General features: G+C 35.2%; 1 protein-coding gene across 2 annotated transcripts in view; it reads right to left on the reverse strand.

The window, feature by feature from the left end:
* Positions 1-22,963, reverse strand: part of RNF24 (ring finger protein 24) — an 82,568-nt gene that overhangs the window by 44,546 nt on the left and 15,059 nt on the right. Inside the window, exon 2 of one of the 2 annotated variants that reach the window (XM_081291584.1) lies at positions 218-286. The exons of the other annotated variant lie outside the window; for it this stretch is intronic. Within the exon in view, the coding sequence (XP_081147710.1) occupies positions 218-273 (56 nt within the window). The 5' untranslated portion in view covers positions 274-286. The remainder of the gene's footprint in view (positions 1-217; positions 287-22,963) is intronic. 2 annotated transcript variants of the gene reach the window in all.

Genomic DNA, 22,963 nt, shown 5'->3' on the forward strand with positions numbered 1-22,963 from the left:
AGCTAAAGAAGAAAAATCACAGGGTCGTATCAACTGATGCATAAAAAGCATTTCACAAAAGTCAACATCCATTTATGATTAAAAATTTGCAGAAATTTAGAAATGGAAGGGAACCTTCTTAACTTGATGAAAAGCACCTATAAAACACTAACACATTTCAACCAGATAACAACAAAAACTGTAAATTATTCTTAATGGTGAAAGACTGAATACTTACCCCCCTAAGACCGGGAACAAGGCAGGATATCTGCTTTCACCACTCTTATTCAACATAGTGCTGGAAGTTCTAGCCAGTGCAATAAAGTAGAAAAGGGAATAAAAGGCATACACATCAGAAAGGAAGAAATTAAACTGCTCCTATTTGCCGACAACATCACTATCCACTAGAAACAAAAAAAACCCCAAGAACCTATAAAAACAAACAAAAAAACCCAACAAACCTCCAGAACTAATAAGTGAGTCTAACAAGCTGCAAGATAAAAAATAAACATACAAAAATCAATTAACAATGAACATGTGAATACTGAAATTAAAAATACAATGAATTTATACAATTGTTAAAAAAATAAAATAAAAGGACTATATCCAATAAGATATATATGGAACTTCAATGCTGAAAACAATAAAATTTTGATTAAATAAATCAATTAAGATCTAAATAAATGCAGAGGCAAACTGTGTTCATGCATTTGAAGAGTAAAACTATTTTCTCCAAATTGATAAACAGATTTAACATAATTCCTACCAAAATTCCGGTAAGAAAGACAGGTAAAGAACTAAAATAGCTAAAACAAGTTTTAAAAAGCAATAAGGGAGAAGATTCAGTCTACTCAATTTAATGACAATATAATAATTAAGACTGTGTACTATTGGCAAAAGGACAGACACATAGATGAATGGAACAGAACAGAGAATCTAGAAACAGACTTATATATTTATGCCTAAATAAATATTGAGAAATGTGGAAAAATAATTCAATGGACAGTCTTTCCAACAACTGGTGTTGAAGCAACAGGACATCCATAGGCAAAATACTGAACTTTGATCATAATCTCACACACACAAAGTAACTCCCCAAGTGGACCATTGTCTTACATACAAAATGTAAAATTATCATACAGTTGGCAAAAACAGAAAGAAATATTTGAGATCTAGGATTGGGGAAAGCGATCTGATAGCGAAAATGTGTCCATAAAAGGAAAAGAATGATATCATTTTAAAAAAACAAGCTCTTCCTTATAAAAGTCCTTGTTAAAAGGATACCAAAAGAAATAAGATTTTCATAGTGGTGGAGTAGAGGAGGTGGCTTTCCTGGCTGTTCCGTGGACTGAAACCAAGAAAGCAGACAGGCAGCTTGTCAGTAAGGTGGGTGAACCAAAACCTGGGGGTACTTTACTGGAATTTAAAACTGGACATTCATAGCAGACCAGGAACTTAGGAGGTTGGATATAATAAAATAAGCAAGAATTCCCCGGTGGTATAGCCAGTGCCACAGTTGGGCTGGGATTACCAGCCAGATGGTCCCTCCAAGAGCAAAGTGGAGGCATAAGGGAATTAAAGGAACTCACGATATGGGAGGCCAGAGGAGTGTCAGGGTATGGAGCATTTAGACATCAAGGACATTGCCTGGCAAACTTGAAAGACATGCTGTACAATATGCGTGTGCATGGGGGAAAGAAGCCACCATCTCTCCAGGTAGCATTTAGGGGACAAAGGAAGGAACCATTTTGCAGGCGTTTTGTGGGGGCCAGCAGCTGAAGGGGCCAATTCCTGGCAAACCTGAGTCTGCCCTGAAATACAGGCCTAGTGAACACACACTACATGATATAGAGTGTGCTTAAGTGACCAGGAGAAAAATCAAATGTGGAGAGAGGTTTCCACAGGAGACAATGGGTAGTGGAAATCCCCTGGCTCTACCCTCCCCCTCCAATCCGACACTAGCAGGACTGGCTGAGAGATGCATCTGGCTTGGAACCTGGAAGGGCAGAGGTGGGAGAGAAGTTCCATACGTATCTTATTATTTGGAGAGTGAACGCCAGACCAGGAAACCTGGAGTCCAAAGGTGATGTAGGACTAAGAATTGGCAATCCCACCAACAGAGCAGAATCCAAGGAAGATCCCTGGAGTAGTCATCCAGTGTGGACCAGCAAGTACTGGGTGCTGGAGGTGCACTGATTTAAAATCTCTAGACCAACTGGCATTCCGCGAAGAGCCTGGAGCCCACCTTAGCCTAAAGTTTGCCTCCAGGAATTTGGCCTATGGGATTACCTCACTCCAGCATTCACAGGGTGGAGACTCAAGTTCCAGATGACCCCACCTAAAACTGCTGAGAAGCTGAGAATATTATGAAGTGTCCAACAAAAAGAATTCTTTAACTTTTCATCAAGATCTTTTAAATTCTTTTTCTCTGTTTAATTGTGATCTTAATGATACATGGACATTTATACATATTCATATTTTCCCCCTCATTTCTAGTATTTCTGAAGTCAGTTTTTTATGGATTAGTGTTTTGTGAACTAGAAGGATTAATTAGTACTTAGTTTTGTTTTATATTCTTTAATTTTTATTTTTAATTAAAAATTTTTTACTATATTTTTTCTCTTATTTATTGCTCTTGATTCTCTTTTCCTCTGCTAACAGCCAATCTCTATTGTTCTTTCTTTCACTCTTCCTTTAATTTTTTACTCCTCTTTCCTCCTCCCTCATAATCATCACATCCTATATCACTTCTGTTCTCTCCCTGTCCATTTGAAATTATAAACCCTTTTGCAAACTTGCTGTTTTTATTGTAGGCAATAACTGATCGTATCATTTCTGTTTATTGTGATAATTAACACTGTAGACACCATAATAGGAATTATTTGGCTTAATGCTGTATATTGTTGTTCTTATTTGTCTCCCTGTAAACAGTGAGACTGGAAACCTTCAGGAACACTATAAGTCTACAGGGTAGAAACTCTACTGCCTCAGATCCATACTATTAGATGGGTAGACACACAAACAACATGAAAAAACAAGTGAACAAAGTGCCCGAAACAAACCAAGATACTCTAATAACAGAATCCATCGACATTACAGTAGAAGAAATGTCAGAAGTCGTTTAGAAAGGACATAGTTAAACTAATCTGTGAAGTAAAGAATGCTATAAGAAATGAAATCAGAAAATACAGGAAGTGAAAAATCACTTCAGTAAAGAGGCAGAAAAAAACCAAGCAGAAATCCTCAAAATGAAGAAAACAATAAACGAAGTTAAAAGTTCAATAAAAAGCATCACCAACAGATTAGACTACTTGGAAGACAGAACATCAGGCAATGAAGACAAAATATATAATTTTGAAAATGGAGTTGATCACAGAGAGATGTTAAGAAACCATGAGCAGAAATTCAAGACTATGGGATAACATGAAAAGACCAAATTTAAGATTTTTATCAGGATAGATGAAGGCATGGACATACAAACCAAAAAAATGCACAATCTTCTCAATGAGTACTATCAGAAAATTTCTCACACCAAAAGAATGAAATGGAAAATCAAATATAGTAAGAGGTTTGCAGGACCCCAAATGTACAAAATTACAACAGACCCAAACCAAGGCACATTATAATGAAAATGACTAACATACAGAATAAGGATAGAATTTTAAAGGCTATAAGAGAAAAATATCAGATTATGTGTAGGGGGAAAGCAATTTGAATCTCAGCTAATTTCTCAACCCAGACCCTCAAAGGTAGGAGGTCCTGGAATAACATATACATGAAACTCTGAAAGGATATGATGCCAACCAAGAATCCTATGCCCAGCATAGTTTCAGATTTGAGGATGAAATAAAAATCTTCCATGATAAACAAAAGTTAAAAGAATTTGCAACTAGAAAGCCTGCACTATAGAACATTCAACAAGATTTTCCATGAAGATGAAACAGAAATTAAAAAAAAAAAAAGTGAAAGCCAGCAAAGGGAGAAACTACACTAAAGGACTAGTAAATGAAAGAAGAAACTAATTCAAATTAAAAACTAGAAATAAACCCAAATGATGGGGAATCCAAATCATTTCTCAATAAAACCCTTGAGCCTTAATGGCCTAAACGCATCAATTCAAAGACAAGGCTGGCAGACTGGATTGAAAAACAAGGCCCAACAATGCTATCTCCAAGAGACTCACCTCATAGGCAAAAAGACATCCAGACTAAAGATGAAAGGATGGGAAAAAACAAATTTACATGGAGTATGTAAACAGCAGGGGTTTCTATCCTCATATCAGATAAAGTGGACTTTAAGCCAAAGTTAATCAGAAGGGACAAAGAAGGCCATTTCATATTGCTTAAGGAAATTATTATATATTATTATTATTATTATTGACATAACAATTGTAAATATGCCTCAAATAATGGAGCATCTACATTCATCAAACAAACCCTTCTCAATTTCAAGAATCAAATAGCCCACAGCACAATAACACTGGGTGACTTTAACATGCCTCTGTCACCACTGGATAGTTCCTCCAAACAAAAACTAAAGAAGCTATAGAAGTAAACAGTACTTTGATGAACATTCAGTACTTAAAGTATTTGCATCAGAAAGAAGCTAGAATAACAATCAAATTATTTTCAAATTATGTAGTAGGAAGGAAAAATAAGAGTAGGAGCAGAAATATATGATTTATATTTCATATAATAATAAAAATTATTATCAATGGAAAGGGAGCTATAAATTATAAAAATACAATCAATAATTTGACTTAACAGACATATACAGAATATTTCTTACGTCAATGACTGAATACATTTTCTTCTCAGCAGCACATGGATCCTTCTCTAATACAGACCATGCTAGATAAACTATCACATATGTTAGCATACAATTTTATAATATTACCTTAATATATTTTTAGCATCTGTTGGGTTGGGGATATAGCCCAGCTGGTAGAGTACTTGCCTTGCATGCACAAAGGCCCTGGGTTCAATCCCCAGTACCAAAAAAACAAACAAACAAACAAACAAAAAACACCCTAAAAAACATATTTTTAGCATCTGTATGGTTATTTTGATAGCTTCCTTTCCATTGATAATAATTTTTGTGTTATTGCTTTTTATGATTAGACTTGATTTTTATCAAATTTTTAGTGTATTATTTCTTCTCTATTTCATATATTTCTGCTCCTACTCTTATTTTTCCTTCCCACTACATAATTTGAAAATAATTTGATTGATATTCTAGCTTTTTTCTGATACAAGTACTTTAAGTTATGAATGTTCTAAGTACTGCTTCATCCAAGAGATCCTGATATTTTAAGCTTTTATTATCACTTAGTTCAAAGCAGTTTTTATTTTACTTTTCTTGGGCTTTCTTCCTTGACCTGAGATATTTATAAGTGTGCCATTTAATTTTGAAATATTTGACATGTGGGGGTGGGGTTCTATATATCTTAATGTGACTGATTTCTAATATAATAAATCATCTAGGAAAATATACACAAAATAAATAGAAAAAAAGAAAGGAAACTGGGTGGTGGTAGGGAGAATCTTTTGTACTACTGTTCAATTTATATGTTAGCATAAAACTGTCCAAATGAATTGCATTATTTTAAAAAGGAAGAGAAAATAAAACCAAAAAAAGATAAAAAGAAGCTAAGTTTGAAAATAACTTACCTGACAAAGAACTAATAATATCTATACTTAAAACTCAACATTCAAAAACAAAACAAAACAATTATGGGTTAAACTGTGTCCTAAAAAAAAAAAAAAAAAATGGTGAAGTTACTACTTTAGATTGTGACCTTGTTTCAAAGCAGGATTGTTGTAGAAGTAATTAACAAACTGAAATCATACAGAGTAAAGGTAAATCCTTAATTTAATATGACTTGTGTCCTTGGAAGAATAGACACAAAGAAACAGACATGAGAGGAGAATGCTATTTAACTGAAGAATGCAAAACAGCAATCAGCACAGAACACTGAAAGTTACTGGCCATCATCAGAATCTAGGAGAAAATACACTCTCAGAGCCCTCAGAAGGAACCAACTCTGCCAACATCTTAATTTCAGACTTCTATACCCCAGAACTGTGAGATAATAAATTTTTACTGTTTTAAGCTGCCTAATTTGTGATAATTTGTCATGGTGGAGCTAAGAACTAACGAACAATTCAATTAGGAAATGTGCAAAAAAGACATTTCATCAAAGTGGGTATACATATGATAAATAAGTACCTGAAAATAAGTTTGAAATCAAGATAGGGATTTACTAACCAGGGTTCCAAAAAAAAAAGGAAAGAAAAGAAAAGGCTAGGGATGTGATTCAGTTTAAGTGCCTGTGGGTTCAAACCCTGGCACCAAAAAAAAAAAAAAAAAAAAAAAGGTTAAATTGTACAAAAAATTTCATTTTTGAAAAAGTATACTACTAAATAAAATTTCTATAAGGTATAATTTCAAATATTATGCTAAAATGTAATGCATCTCATTTGCAGCTCTAATGCAATGAGATAATATTACTTTGTCACCATCACTAAGGAAAAAGAAGCAAAGACAAGTGGATGTTTAAGAAAGATAAAAAGAAAAGATAAAAAGAGAGAGGGGTGAGTCAAAAGTTAGGAAATAATAGAAGTATAAAACAAAGAACAGAAACAAGGTAAAAATTACTCTTGATGAAAATAAAATAAATGATTTACGTTTCCTTATTAAGAAAGACTCTAATATTACACACAAATAATATTTAGCTAAAGGCTAGTTTTAATAAAACATTTTAAATGACTTAGAAAATTTTAAATGGGAATGTTAAAAAAAGAGAGCAAAAAATGGCAGGCAAATATTATAGAGAGAAAGTAGGAGTGCCAATTTTCAAAAAAGTAGAAGTGAAAACAAAAAATTATATGGAACAATGATATTTATAGTAATAAAGATATCAATCTTCAAATAGAAAGAAGGGATATAAATACCATTCAACAAATAATAAATATACACATAGAGCTTTGTATCTTTACAGAAGGGCAGTTCCTTTTCAAATGAATATGGAACTTTTTTTTTTTAAAGATAAACTGTTTATTATTCTATAAAGAACATTCCAAAGAATGAAAACTGTATAGGCTACATTCTGAGACCACAATGAAATAAAATTAAATCATCAACAACAACAAATACACAACAACAAAAAAATTAGCTACTTGATTCAAAAAAATAATCTTTAAATGATTTTGGTTTCAGTCAAAAAAAAAAAAATCAAAGCAAATCAAAGTAAATCACAGACCATTTAGAAATTAAATCACATTGTAGGGAAAAATCCTTCTACTGAGAGACTAATGCATAGCTTTTAATTCTGCATGAAGTCTAAAAATAATGAAAATGAATGAATAGGAGGACTGGGGCTATAGCTCAATGGTACAGTGCTTGCCTCACATGTGTGAGGCACTGGGTTCAATCTCAGTCAGCACCACATAAAAAATAATAATAAATGAATAAATAAATAGACAAATGTTCCAGCATTGAGTATTGTCATTTTTTATTTTAGTCATCTGACAGATGTATATGTAGTGATATCTCATTGTGGTCTTAATTTGCATTTCCCTAATGACTAATGATTTCAAACATATTTTCATGTGTTTATTTACCATATGTATACCCACTTTGGTGAAATGTCTTTTGTGTCCATCTACAACTAAAGAAACATTAAAAAAGAAAAGAAAAGAAAAAAAAATGAAGAATTCAAATTTATAAGATAGAAAAAGAACAAACTAAACAAAATAGAAGAAGGAATTAATAAGTTTAAAATAAAAATAGATGAAAAAAATTAAAGGGCATCGAAATCAACCAATCAATCAACCAGAATATTAATGAGAAAAAGATAAAAACTATTGTTATACTGATATTTTAATAAAAATCTTTTTAAAAATTTAAGTATTAATTTTAAAACCTAGATTAAATAAAACTTATAGGAATATAAGTATCCAAACTATCTCAAGAAGAAACCATGATAACAGAGAAATATCTTCATGCAATAGCCCTAGACCTTGAGGCAATGGAGGTGGAATTCAGTAAATGTGCATAGAGAATTCCTCTGCTATGAAAACTGATCCATAGTGTAGAGGGGAAAATGTTGAAAAGGTAAGTACAATCCTGAAACCAAAACAAAAACCAAAACTATACATTGGAGTTTATAAATTCAAGGCCTATGACTGAATCTAGCCTACAAATAAATTTAATTTGGCCTATAAAATTTTAAAGAACTAAGACAATGGTTTAAATTTGTGAGATTTAACATAAAATTAGCAATTTCCAGCTTCACAATGAAAAAAAGCCAAAAGATCTGATAACCCTGGGCATTCTTGCATGGCAAAAACTGCTTGGAGCTAAGTGGCCTTTTACCAGGCTGCCATGTTGTTGCACAATTTGGGATAGGTGAGTAGCATTCCCGAAGTCTACAGTGTGAGAATGCCCCTGGGCCTATGTCAACAGGTTCCCGATCACTTCTTAACTTTGAACCAAATGTAGGCTGCCATTTATTGTTCCATTATTTTTGCCATTATTTTTCTCAAAGTAGATAAATATTTCTAACTCTATCTAAATAATAAAAGAAATTGAGTGCTGCATGACTTTATTTTCAAATTCTTGCTTGGTCCCTGTTAGCACTGAGTTTTGTCTATGTTTTATGGTTTCTTTCTCTGTTTTTCCTGCACCAGTTTATTAAAAACAACCACTTACATATTTTTAATATCTAAATGGTTTTACATGTTAGGCATGAAACAAAAAAGACCAAGGTTTTCCCAAATCACCATTTGTTCCAGTAATGACATTTATGAAATCCTTTCTCCACTGTCTTAAAATTCTACCTTTTTTCAGAGTTCTTACACATGCCTGGTTCTGTTTCTCAAATTTGGAGACTTTTTTTTTTTAATATTTATTTTTTAGCTTTAGGTGGACACAATATTTTACCTTTTTGTGGTGCTGAGGATCGAACCCAGTGCCTTACGCATGCCAGGCAAGTGCGCTACTACTTGAGCCATATTCCCCAGCCCTGAAATTTGGAGACTTTTCCCCTGTTCCTGTCTATGATGACCCACATCAGTATCCTATGCTTTGTTTTAATATAATTCAGCCTATCAATAATCCATGATAGGGTAACATTTCTGTCAGTCTTCCTTTTTAATATTTTCAAGCATATTCTTATATAATCTTTTTTCAATAAGCAAGTTTAAAAATACCCTGTTGGGAAACTGATTGAAAACACATTAAATTAATAGCTTATCTAACTAGGGAGAATGGGTCTTGCTATAGTCTGAATGTTTGTCCCCTCACCTCAAATTCATGTTGAAATATAATTGTCACTGTAATAGTTCTTCTCTCATGAATGGATGAATATCATTATCAGTGGAATTAGTTCCTTATAAAAGGATAGGTTCTGCTCCCCTTTGCTTCTCTTTCACCCTCTTTCTGTTCTACCACCATGTTATGATGCAGCAAGAAGGTCTTTGCCTTAATCTTGGACTTCCAGCCTCCAGAATTGTGAAACAAATTTCTGTTGATTTAAAATCACTTAGTCTATAATATTCTATTAGAACAGCACAAAATGGACTAAAATAGGTCTTTATATCCGGGCATATGATATATCTTTTCATTTATTCTAATCTAATTCCTTTCAATAAACTTGTATAGCTTATTCATACAGGTCTTATACTTTATTTATTCATAGTTATTACATATAGGAGTGGGTTTTTTTCCCATTATATTTTCTAAATTGGTTCTCCTGGCATATAGAAAAGCTACATTTTTTGCATGTTCATTTTGCAGCCTAACCTTGAAAAAATTTTAGATGCAGTTAATTGCCTGCCATTTAAATAAATATTAGTAAAGCACCCACTGAACATTTAGTATTCTTTTAATGTTTTGTTTTCATTGTAGTTGGACACAATACCTTTATTTTATTTTTATGTGGTGCTGAGGATGAAACCCAGCGCCCACACGTGCTAGGTGTGCACTCTACCACTGAGCCACAACCCAGCCCGAACACTTAGTATTGAGCAGTCAATATTCCAGAAAAAAATGGTTGTAACCCATGTCAAGGCAATTGAACATGACATTCTATATGATCTTTACACTTACATATTACCTAAAATTGTAAAGGTAAAATTTCTAAGCTGATTCTAAGTCGCAAAGCCTGGGTTAAAGTGTAAAAGACCGGGCATTGCAAAGTCTCCAAGCTGCAGGGCCTGGGTTAAAAAGTAAAAGACTAGGTATTGTTAAAAATTCCTCTGCTACCCCCAAAACCTGTAATCCCTGTAGCTGTTAGGACAATACCCGAACTGCCCAGTAAATATTTCCACTGACTCCCTGGTTGTTTAATAGCTAAGGGCTCTGAGTAGCTCGGCACGTAGGCATCCAGGCCCCAAAACCAATCAGTTTGAATGTGTACCCCGCTTAGAAGTGACCAATCACCCCTGTCCAGCCTGTTCCCGCCAATGAATGTACTAATCATGTCTCAGAGTTGTTCAATTTTCCCTCGCCTCATGATGATTTGTTCTGATGTATGCAAAGCCCCCCCGCCCTATCCAAAAAGTGTACTTAAGCTCTGCTTGACCTCTGCTCTGGGCTCTGGGCTGCTCTCCCTTCCTGAGTGAGCCTTGAGCCCCAGCATGCTGGTTCAATAAACTCCCTCCTGCCAATTGCATGAAGCCAGTCTCTTGTGTGGTCTCTTTCTCCGACGCTTCGCCGGACCCTTACAAAATAATTATAAAAACTATATACCACCAAATAAATTTTTTGTTTGGGGGTATCTGTTTTCTAGCTCATCTTTCTGATAACAAGCAAGCAAGTAGCCTCTCAAGACCCTGCCCAATAGGGAACATGAAGGCACACTATGCTTTAGGAGATGCAATCTTTTCATTTTCTAGCTTAACCAAAGGTAATGTCAGTAACAAATTGTAAATAAGAAGCTGGACATGGTGCCTTATACCTGTAATCCCAGCTACTCAAGAGGCTGAAGCAGGAGGATTCCAAGTTCAAGGTCAGCCTGGGCAGTTTAGGGAGACCCTATCTTAAAGTAAAATTGAGTTGGAAATGTAGCTCAATGATAGACCAGTTTCAAAGCCCAGTACCCCCCCACACACTAATAATAGTAGTAGTAATAATAATAATAATAATAATAATAATAATAATAAGAAGAAGAAGAAGAAGAAGAAGAAGAAGAAGAAGAAAATAAGAAAACCTGGATACATCTCTGTTCTTTTAACCAGCTACTATAGAAACCAACTCAGAAGAGACCATTCTGTTTGCTAACGTTCAGCAATGAGCCACAGTGTAGTCTCCCTCCAACTATAACACGACCATCTGAGCTGGGCGAATTAGCTCTGGGTCTGTATTAATGGTCAGGAATAGATGTAAAGCTTTTGTAGCTCAGACCATAGCAAACTGCTCTCCACCACATCAGAGGCCAATAAAATTACAAACATGGATTACTAGATAGATGGGGGTAGATTTCAGTAGTAACGAGTATAGAAATTTACTTTAAATATGTATAAACCCTGGAGGATTTCCAAGAAATTAATAATATAAGCAGCTTTTGATGAGGAAACAAGGAACCTAGGAAGGTTTCATTGTCTATATTCTTTTGTATCATTTGAATTTTGAATGATACTACTATCATTTCAAAATGTTTTAAAGTTAAAAAAAAACAGTGATATATGTAACCAATATTTGTCCACATATTACATTAGAGACAAGGATATTAAAGAACTTAAACGAAGTCTGTGCATATGAAAGTAAAGGATACAATTAAACACACACTTTCTGCCACATCCATTGTGCACCTACCAGTGAATGTCAAATAGGTCCTCCAGAAAGTATCCTTATGACAGGAAAGAAATACTTTTTAAAACCACTTACATACCTCTATTTAAATTCTAAATTCATCAAAATTATATACTGATTTTATTCTGCTTGTCCCATGTGATTTACCTAAGGGAAAGAGTGTGAAAATTTGAGGCCCAGGCCCTGGAAAATTTGAGGCCCAGTATCTCCAACAGAGATCCTGCATTAGGAGGTATTGCTCCTGGGCACCTAAGCTGACGCTCCTGGATGACACTAGTGCTGCACTTCCTTCTAAGAACTCCAGTCTTTCTGTGACATATATTTCAAAGATGTCCCTCTGCATTTCAGTCTTTTATAATCTCTTCTGGTACTTGGTTATTAGAAAAAGATTTTTTAGGGTTCTATCAGGGAAAAGAGTTTCAGAGTTGTAAAATCTTTTGTCTTCAAAAGGCAGAGAGCTAGACAAGATAATTTGCTGGTATTCTTTAAATATTTCCCTAAGTGTATCTTCATCTCTGTTGAGTTTAAAGTTTAAAGTCATTTTTATCTTTTATTCTCCAGAATATAGTTCTTTTTTCTTTTCAGTCAGTTCTAAGAAACTGATAACTAGGTATCTGTATTCTGTTTTTAAGGGTTCTATTTTTCTCTGTAGTAACTTATGTAATATTTTCTTTCTTAATGCTTCCTCCTATTTGTATCCCCTTCCCATTATTTAGAGGAGAGTTGGAAGTAAAAAAAAAAAACTACATCTATTGGAATAGTTATAACCTATTTTTCTATCCCAGCTGTACTTTAATCTGGATATTTCCATTTAGTCTCATTTCACTGACCATCCCATTATTTTGATTCCATTTTAAAATTAAAGAATGTCATAAATTTGCTCATTTTATTTTTTATTTCAAGACAGGGCCTTTAAGTTGCCAAGGCTAGCCTCAAACTTGTGATGCTCCTGCCTCAGTGTCCCTAGTAGCTGAGATTACAGATGTTTGACCCTTGCCCAGCTTAACCAGTTCCTTTTAATAGTCTTTGTGTCTTTCAGCCTCCCCATCCCCATTACTGACAATTCCGATCCCTCTGCAACTTGGGTCTGCTTCTTCTGCTACCACTGTTTTGAGTTTATGCCTAGTTTTTCTCTTCATTGGCATTGCCAAAGTTTTAAAATCAAGCCTGAGGTACTATCTTTTTTTACCATAATTGAAGTGTGTTTCTTAAACTTTTTGTTTATTTTAGAAGTTTGTCATTTTGATATGTTTATTTTTACTCTACCATGTTCCCAGTATTTATTCTCTAGGTCAGTTCATAAAGACCTTTTCTCCATTCTTATGATTAAGTTTCTATTTTCAATTTTTTAAAAATCCCATCAGATAATTCTGAGACTACATTTGGTGAAAGGGATTCAAGTTTGATGTCTCATATTCCCTTCTAACCTCTATATCCAAGGAACACAGTCCACTAAAATTTTATAAATAATCTGTTTATCAGCTTTTAATTACTGACTTTTGTTTCACAGTTTTGAGATTAACTGAGGGCAGAATTCTTTTTTTTTTTGGTTCTACTAGGGATTAAACCCAGGAGCATTCTAACTCTGAATTATATCCCCAGCTCCCCCCACCACACACACACTTTTTATATTATTTTGTGACAGGTTCCTACTAAATTGTCTGGGATGGCCTGGAACTTGCAATCATCCTGCCTCAGCTTCCCGAGTAGCTGGGATTACAGGCATGTGGCAATGCGCCTGGTACTAAAGGCAGAATTCATTTATGAGCATGCATTGGGGGCAGCGGAAGAAAACAGAGTAATGTTGAGACAGGAGAAGGATGAAATGGATGACAAGTTATGAAGGAGGAAAATACTTTCCAGTTGAACTTTTACAGTCATAATTACATAAAGGCAATGAGAAGAAATGGGTAGCAAAAAGCAGTTCCCATTTCACCATGAAATAAACTCTAGGTGTAATATAATACCTGTTTAATTTCAGGAAAAAAGCTGATTTTGTTCTGCAACATGTTTTTTTACAACAAAGTAAGCCAAAACACAATAGGTGAGCAATGCCTGTAATGCTGGGAACTCAGGAGGCTGAGGCAGGAGGACTGGAAGTTCAAGGACAGCCTTAGCAACTTAGCCAGGCCCTGTCTCAAAATAAAATACAAAAAAAGAAGAAAAAGGTCTGGGATGTGGCTCAGTGGTAAACCACTTCTGGGTTCAATCCTTGGTACAAAAAACCCCACACAAACACACACACACACACACACAATAGAGAGATAGACAGAGACAGAGACAGACTGAAAGGGAACACACCTGGGATGTATAGCTCAACGGCAGAGCACTTACCAAGTATGTGTGAACACTGGGTTTGATCTCCATTACCACCCAAAACAAAACAACAAACCACTCCCCCAAAAAAACTCTTACCAGTGATTGCCTCTGAAAGGATTGGAAGGAGAATAATTTTTCACTGAATATCTGCCCATAATACTTTTAGTATTTAAAAATATCTGTTCATACTACTATTAAACAGAACATAAAAGTTTTCTTATGTTGTTTATGAAGATTCATAGGGATTTAAAATTTTTGATATTTATTTAAAAGACTAAGTTGAAAATCCTGGCCTTTTCTGGGCAGATATGATAAGGAAAAAATTACAAGGATTAGTACTGCATAAATATCCTATGGTTATCTGTCTTAAATCAGCATTTGCTTAGATAAGGTAATGATCAAATGATAATTTTAATTCCTTCTTTATAATCAGCTATAATTTTTTTTTTGCTCTGAGTTGTCTAGTATCTCTAAAATGAGAGTAAACTAATGTTAATAAAAATTCTTCTCTTATTCTTACTCTAATGAGATTGCCCTTTCATGAATAAACATAATGTGTGTGGCTGAAGACATCCTGTCCCCTAACACATTTACCATACTAAGTGTTATGGTTTGGATATGAGGTAACCCCCCCAAAGTCCCTATTAGCCGAATATTCATAGGTAAAATGATAAGATTTTGAGAGTTATAACTTAATCAGTCAATTCTAGTTTCAATGGACTAACTGTAAGCAGGTGGGCCACAGATGAAGGAGGTGGTCATTGGGAGCTGCCCTGCATTTTCCCTTCAGTGCCTCCCTGAACCCTCTGCTTCCTGACCCCACCAAGAGCTGAGCAGCTTTCCTCTGTTGGGCCCTTCCCTCATGATGTACTGCCTCACCTTGGGCGAAAGCAATGCAGTCGGTGGTCTAGGGACTGGGAACTCTGAAACCATGAGCCCCAAATAAATTGTACCTCCTCTAAGTTATTCTTGTCAGGTATTCTGGTCACAGGGAGAAAAAGCCAACTAAAACACCAAAGAAATTTCATTTATTCCTGATAATACTATTATTTAGTGAGTTGAAAAATGCATTTCTTGAGGGCAATAGAGATTTTACTTGTTATTTTACCAATTCTTAATTATTATTATTATTTCTCCTTATTCAATTTTTCTTTAAATCTAAAATTGTCTCAGAATTTAAAATAAATATTTTATTCCAAATTATTTAAGAATTACGATTGGCCCTTTTGATTCTTTAAGGCAACAAAAATAACCTAGGGCACATCAGCATGCTAACTGCCTACACACAGGAACCTGTGGCAGGAATTGTTTCACTGGTGCATTTATTCTAACCCTGTTGGTTAGGTTCAAGCTTACTAAAGTGAAAAACAACAGGATCTCACAGGAGCCCATGAGAAGAGTAAGAGATCTGGTTTTAGTTCCTTTCACCACTAATACTTTCAGTTTGGACAGCTAATTTGGCTTTTCTCAGGCTATTGGAAAGTATAGTACCCATCCCATGGTGACTATAAAGAATAATATGAACTAGGTATGTGAATTGTAGTGTTTAACTGTAAAGCACTATGCAAAATGTTCTTTTTGATTACAATTCTATAGAATTGCTTGGAAAAAGATTCTCTAGTTTCATGGATTGTATGTTAAGCTGCTCCTCTTCTATAATTTTTCCTACATTAATTGTATTACTGTACTGAGGGAAGTTGAAATACACAGATGACATGACTATGTTTCTGATATTTTTAATCTTTTATTATTAACAATCAGTTGGGACCTAAGCAGTAGACAAACCCAAAGAATTCAGCTGAACACTATAATCTACTTAATATAGAGATTTCACTTGCACATTATTTTATTTAAGCCAACATCTAGTCCTTTTGCTTTGAAAATTATGACATTAGGAAGAGAATTTAAAATATGAGAGCCTCAAATCTGTTAGTTTTCCTAAAATTTTAAGCCAAAGCCATTAGTACAACCCATGGAAGTATTTTCAGGAGAGCCCTATAAGGATACAATATGCCCAATTTACCAGTTATCAGAGACTAAATAACCCTATACTTTGTTTTCAAAAGTAAATTATCCGGGATGAGGTTGTGGCTCAGTGGTAGAGAGCTTGCCTAGGATGCGTGGGGTGCCAGGTTTGGTCCCCAGCTCTTCTAATCTGTGACAAAGACTGCAAAGACTGTCTTCTTTTTTTTTTTTTTTTTGTACTGGGGATTGAACTCAGAGGCACTTTACCACTGAGGCACATTCCCTAGCCCTCTTTATTTTGAAACAGTGTCTTGCTAACTTGCCAAGGTTGGCCTCAAGTTTGTATTCCTCCTGCCTCAACCTCTCAAATTGCTGGGGTTACAGGTATGAGCCATTGTGCCTGGCTGAGAACTGAATATTTTAAATTAAAATTAGTCAAGGTTCATTTTATTCTGAAAATGCCGGGGACTGAAGTTATGGCTCAGTGGCAGAGTGCTCACGTAGCACGTAGGAAGCCCTGGGTTCGATCTTCAGCACCACATAAAAATAAATAAATAAAATAAAGGTATTAAAAAAAAAGTTTTAAAATGTCATGGTACTTCTGGAAACAGCATTGAATGTGGAAAATCTCACTCGGGAATTGCTAGTCTATGTGATGATCAAGGAAATATCCTGAAACAATGAGCCAGAGCTATCCTAAAGATAGAAAAAAGAATCATTTTTTAAATAAGAAGAATGTGATAATCTGAATAGGTCAGTGATACTTAAGATACCTATCCATAATAAATCAATAGTCAATTCCTGGAAAAGCACAGGGCACCAGATATCAATATAATTCTGATTTTTTTTTGTGGGGGGGGGATGTGGGGGAGAATTGAACCAAGAGGCATTGAGCCACATCCCCAGCCCTTTTTTATATTTTATTTTGACACAGGGTCTCACTAAGTTGTTTAGGGCCTCACTATATTGCTTTGAACTTACAATCCTCCTGCCCCAGCCTCCTGGGCTGCTGGGATTACACCACCATGCCCAGCTATAATTGTTTAATGGTGCAGTTATGAAGGATTTATTTATTTTGTTTTTAAATGAAAAAAAATTGAGTTTGTCTATAGTCTTCAAAGAAAAATAACAAAATTCAAGTATACAAAGGTTATTAGAAGGCACTAAATTTTCTCCACGTGTGGACTCCCTTTTCTAACTGGTAACAAGTTGCCCAGCTGTGAGTGACCCTAATTCAAACTTGGAGGTTTACAGTCTTTAAACCTCATTCAGGCTACTCTTGAGAGAAATGGCAAGATGGTCATTTGTAAACTGCAATAAGACCTCTTATTCTTGAGGGCTTTGGGTTGAGCATATTAATTGCAGGACTTTACTGGTAAATTCCTTTTTTTTTTTTTTTTTTTTGGCGGTGGTGCTGGGAATCAAACTCAAGAATTCATTCATACTTGCTATGCACATGCTCTACCACTGAGCTACGCTGCTAGCCCACCGGTGAAGTCTTAGTTACCAGAAAAGGTACTGGTTTTTCAGAATTCCAACAGAAGCTTAGAATGCCTGGAGAGGAAAGATTACAAGCCATAAACTGTATATACTAAAAGTGGAATAGAGTTTTTGTAAAACAAGCACTTTTAGAATGGTAAAAACATTTTCATACAAATGAAAAATTGAAGAGTCTTTAAAATAACAGAAAATGTCACCCATGCTTTAGAAATTCATCAGCAGGAAAGGAGAGAGTAAACCAGAGAAAGCCTAAGGCAGAGGCATTAATCCTGCAGGCTCCAGCTTAGCCACTCCCCCAACTTGTACCATAGGCAAGTTTCAATTTCCTATCTGAAAAACCAGGATAGTTATGACACGCCTCCCCCCAGGGGTGTGCCTGACATATGAGTGCTCATCACTGCCATCAAAGTCTCCTTTGGTTTTCTGGTATAAGGTTGGTATTGGGGTTAGTGTCTGAATTTTCCTGAGTCAGGAACCACCGAAAGATATAGTCTGAACTATATCTTTCTGGGCTTCAGGTGAACTCCTTTCTGAAGTGACTGGGGTGGAATATGGAATTTTGGGAACTAGGTATCGATTTAGTTCCATTTCTTTAAAAATGTCAGATGGTTAATCTGTATAAATTAAAAGCTTATCAGTTCTTGGATCTTAATTTTGTAGAAGGAAAGAAAATTTAATGGCTATAAAACAGCATCTACCAAGCTCATGACTAACTCAGTAATCCTCACATAATTATGAATCCAGAAAAGTATGCAGGCTGCTTTTTATGTATTTTGACACTGATGATAATTATCTGAAATTTCCAAAACTATAGCTCTAGGCACTGCCTGAAGATCCCTTGTTTGGCTGGGTAGTGTGTTCACACCTGTAACCCCAACTACTCTGAAGGATGAAGCAGGAAGATATCAAGTTTGAGGCCAGCCTGGGCAATTAAGTGAGACTATCTCAAAAATAAAATTTAAAAAGGTCTGGGGATGCAGCTCAGTGATAAGAATGCACCTGGGTTCAATCCTCAGTATAATTAAAAAACTAAAAACCCCAAATTCCCTCCTTTGTCTACTAGACTCTCCTTGTTCTTTAAAAAAAAAAAAAAAATCCTTAAGATGGGCTGGGGTTGTGGCTCAGTGGTAGAGTGCTTGCCTAGCATGTGCAAGGCCCTGGGTTCAATCCTTAGCACCACATAAGAATAAATAAGTAAGAAAAAGGTATTGAAAAAAAATCCTTAAGATGATTTTAGGAGGATGGAATAACTGTGTCAATGGGACAGGTGAAATATATTATTTGAATATTTTGGGAAGTGAGTGGTTCTGCTGATTTTATACTTTGAAAAATTCTGAAAAGGTCATATCATTCTGGAACAGTGAATATAAAGAGCCAAGACTTGCAATATCATAAGCCCTGGAAGTTTTCTTTCCTTTATGAAAACATTTTACAAGACCACTACTATTATCATCATGCAAAGCACTATTATCTTGATTTTACAGATGCACACATTAGAATGTATGGACTTTCCCCACTACAAAATAAGGAATGAGATGGGAGCTCAGGCCAGACTTAAGCCTTACAAGGTGTATGTTCCAGGTAAGATCACTGTATATTTGGGTCAGATCTATTCCTTGCTTCCTCAGGGGCTACTTGGCTCTGTGGAAAAATTCACACTAACTCAACTCACAAGAGCTTGGCTTCTAAACTATACTCAACTCTAGCATTTAAACAAGGAAATATCTCTTTTGGATAATCCTCTTGTGCTAATCCGATTACAGAAAAGATAATGACATATTCTTTTTTTTGTTTATTTTAATTCAATTTATTTATTTATTTTTTAGTTTTAGGTGGACACAATATCTTTATTTTACATTTATGTGGTGCTGAGGATCGAACCCAGTACCTCAAGCATGGTAGGCGCAGGCTCTACCACTGAGCCACAATCCCAGCCCAAGAGAATGACATATTCTTTTTTTTTTTTTTTTTACCTTCCATTAGCGTCATCTTTTTTTTTTTTATTGATTATTTATCGCATTACATAGTTCATGATATATCATCTTTCATACATTAGACTCAAATTGTGCTTTTGAGAATGACATATTCTTAAGAAATGTTTCTACTGTCAGCCTTTTTCTTCTAAAAGGACATTTCCATTTAGGTTGTAATAACTACTAGAAACAGAACCCTTCTTTCTTTAGAGGAAGAGATATATAATGGCAAATGCCCCTTGGGTTTCCCCATTGTTTATTATTAATGAGATTATGGCAGAGATTGACGGTGCGCCCTCTTTACCATTCCCCAGTACCTGTTCTTCTTTCTTCACTGAAATTAAGACTTTTTAGCTAAGCATACAGCTACAATTCCCACAGTTTCCTTGCAGCTAGCTGTGCATGTCAGTATGTTTTAGTTCTAGCCAATGTGACAGATGTATATGAAAGTTTCTGGGAATCATGCTTAACAGAGCATTCACAGGTGCCTTCTACCTTCTGCTTCATTCCTTTCTAGATCTTGTTCCCAGTAATATGGATGCCACCATCCTGCTGAATAAGAATGAGATTTACATCCAACTGCAGCGGGGGTACGGTAAGAGAGAAATGAAGATAAGAAGTATAAGGTCCCTTACGGCATTAAACTCCATATCAGGCTTGTGCCAACTTTACATGAATAAGAGATATTTTTAATCTTGTTTTAAGCCATTTGCTGTTTTGGGTTTTCTGTTAACAGCTGAAACCATCTCATACAGTGATGTTCTAATATTTTAATATTCTAACATTTTGAATATTGATATCATAATGTTTTAAATTATTTTGTATTCACAGACCATTCAGAACATCAGACCACAAATCCTAATTATTGTTCAGAAAAACATGATTTTTACTGAGACTTATACTACTGGCTTTCTGTCATGGCACCAACATTACATAACTCATTAGAACAGGAAATTTGACATTACCAGGTAATCTTTTTTTCTAGGAATCAAATCCAGGGGCTCTCTACCACTGAGCCACATCCCCAGCTTTTTATTTTGAGATGGGTTTAAATTGCTCAGGCTGACCTTAAATTTGGCAATCTTCTTGCTTCAGCCTCCTGCATAGCTAGGATTACAAGCATGCACTACTACAACTGGCTACTACAACATACTCTTGAGATGATATAGAAGTAGTCTAGGATCATTAGCAATGCTTTTTCTTACCAATTAATTTCACAGAACCACAGTTAAAAACCTTTAGCACCGGTCTGGGGACATGACTCAGTGATGGAATGCTTGCCTGGCATGAATGAGACCCTGGATTGGATTCCTGGCACCACAAGAAAAAAAGACCTTCAGCACTAATTTTTTTTTTAAAGTAACTTTTTTTTTTTTAAGAGAAAGTGAGAGAGAGAAAGAGAATTTTTTTTAAATATTTTTTTTTAGTTTTCAGTGGACACAACATCTTTGTTTGTATGTGGTGCTGAGGATCGAACCCGGGCCGCACGCATGCCAGGCAATCGCGCTACCACTTGAGCCACATCCCCAGCCCCTTCAGCACTAATTAAGTATCACAGTTCAACCACCATCCCACTTTGCAGAAGAAACTAAGGCACAGTGGCTGGATTTTCAAAATGACAGTCTGACTTATTTTTCTTTTTTAACTATATCCACAAATTTGGGAGGAATGTGCTCTGAGGATTGTATTTCTATGTATCCTGTCTCCAACATCTCATTTATACTACAGGATAGATAATTCTTATCTGAAATGTTTGGGACCAAAAAGGTACTGACTTTCAGATCTTTTCCCCTAGATTTTAGAATATTTGTATACACATAATGAGAAATATTGGTGATGGGACCCACGTCCAAACATGAAAGTCATTATGTTTCAGGTATACACATCATGAATCTAATTTTACATAATATTTTTACAACAATTGTGTTTTGATTTTAACCTGTCATATGAGGTTGGGTATAGAATTATCCAACTGTCGTGTCAGTGCTCAAAAATTTTTAGATTTTGGAACATTTCAGATTTCAGGTTTTTGGGCTAGGGATGCTTAATCTGTAATATACAGTAATTGGTTATCCCAAAATAAAATACCTAGCATTTAGCTCATAAAGTTACATAATAACTAAAACTACTGCATGTAATCCTAGCATTATATAACAATATCTGAGTTATATAGAACAGTCAACAGAAAAATCAGTTACAAGAGGAAAATAGCAAATAAAAATGACAGTGGTGCAATAGTTTTGGTTACAATAGTCCCATACAGTTACACAGTATTAGTCTCTGCTATTGAAAGATGTACTAATAATCATGGCATTATTCATGCACACAGAAGCAGCTAAACAGAATGATGGGACATGAATCTTCCACATTCTGTACTAGAACACCATTCTTTGGTCTGCAGCTACAGCAACTGCAGCTTTTAGAGAGCTTTTCTCGTCATTTGTGACTGATAATGAGCCATGGACACAAGTCAATTTTCTTTATTACAAAAAAGTCACTTCATCTCCTTCCTATCCTACAGATAGGTCAACAAGCCTGTCAAGTTAATATAACAAAAAGAAAACAAGGATAAACCTTGAAACATCATGCTAAGTGAAAGAAGCCAGTGACAAAGGGACATATATTGTATAATTCCACTTATATAAAATGCTCAGAATAGGCCAATCAATAGAGACAGAAAGAAGTGTGGGGAGAGTGGGGAGTGATGACTTAAGGAATGAGTCATTTCTTCTTTTTATTTTATTTACTTATTTATTGATTGGTATTGAGGCCTGAACTCAGGGGTGCTTTACCACAGGAGTTATATCCCCAGTCCTTTTTATTTTGAGACAGGGTCTGGCTAAATTGTTGAGAATGGCCTCGAATTTATAATCCTCCTGCCTCGGCCTCCCAAATTGCTGGGATTACAGGCATATGCCACGGTTCCCAGTTCTTGAAATATGATAATGATCATGTACAACCACAAGAATGGGAAGTTATACTCCATGTACATATGTCAAAATACATTCTAATGTCATGTATAACTAAAAAGAACAAACAATAAATTTTTTAAAATAAAAGAATTTTTAAAAATATAGTGAAAATATTCTAAAATTATGCTAATATGCTCAATTCTGTGAATATATTAAATTCCAATTAATTCTACACTTAAGTGAACATACTATATGGAATGTAAATTACATCTCAATACAACTGTTCAAAAGTGGGGGGGAAGAACTGACTTAAAACAACCATCAAAAATTTTATATATACACATATATGTCTGTGTGTGTGTGTGTGTGTGTGTGTGTGTACACACATACATATATATCTCCTTAAAGTTAAGAAAGTAAATGCAGGGGCTGGGGTTATAGCTCAGCAGTAGAGCTTTGCCTCACACATGTGAGGCACTGGGTTAGATCCTCAGCACCACA

This window comes from Spermophilus citellus, assembly GCF_964194105.1.
Source record: "Spermophilus citellus genome assembly, chromosome: 4".
Lineage (NCBI taxonomy): Eukaryota > Metazoa > Chordata > Mammalia > Rodentia > Sciuridae > Spermophilus > Spermophilus citellus.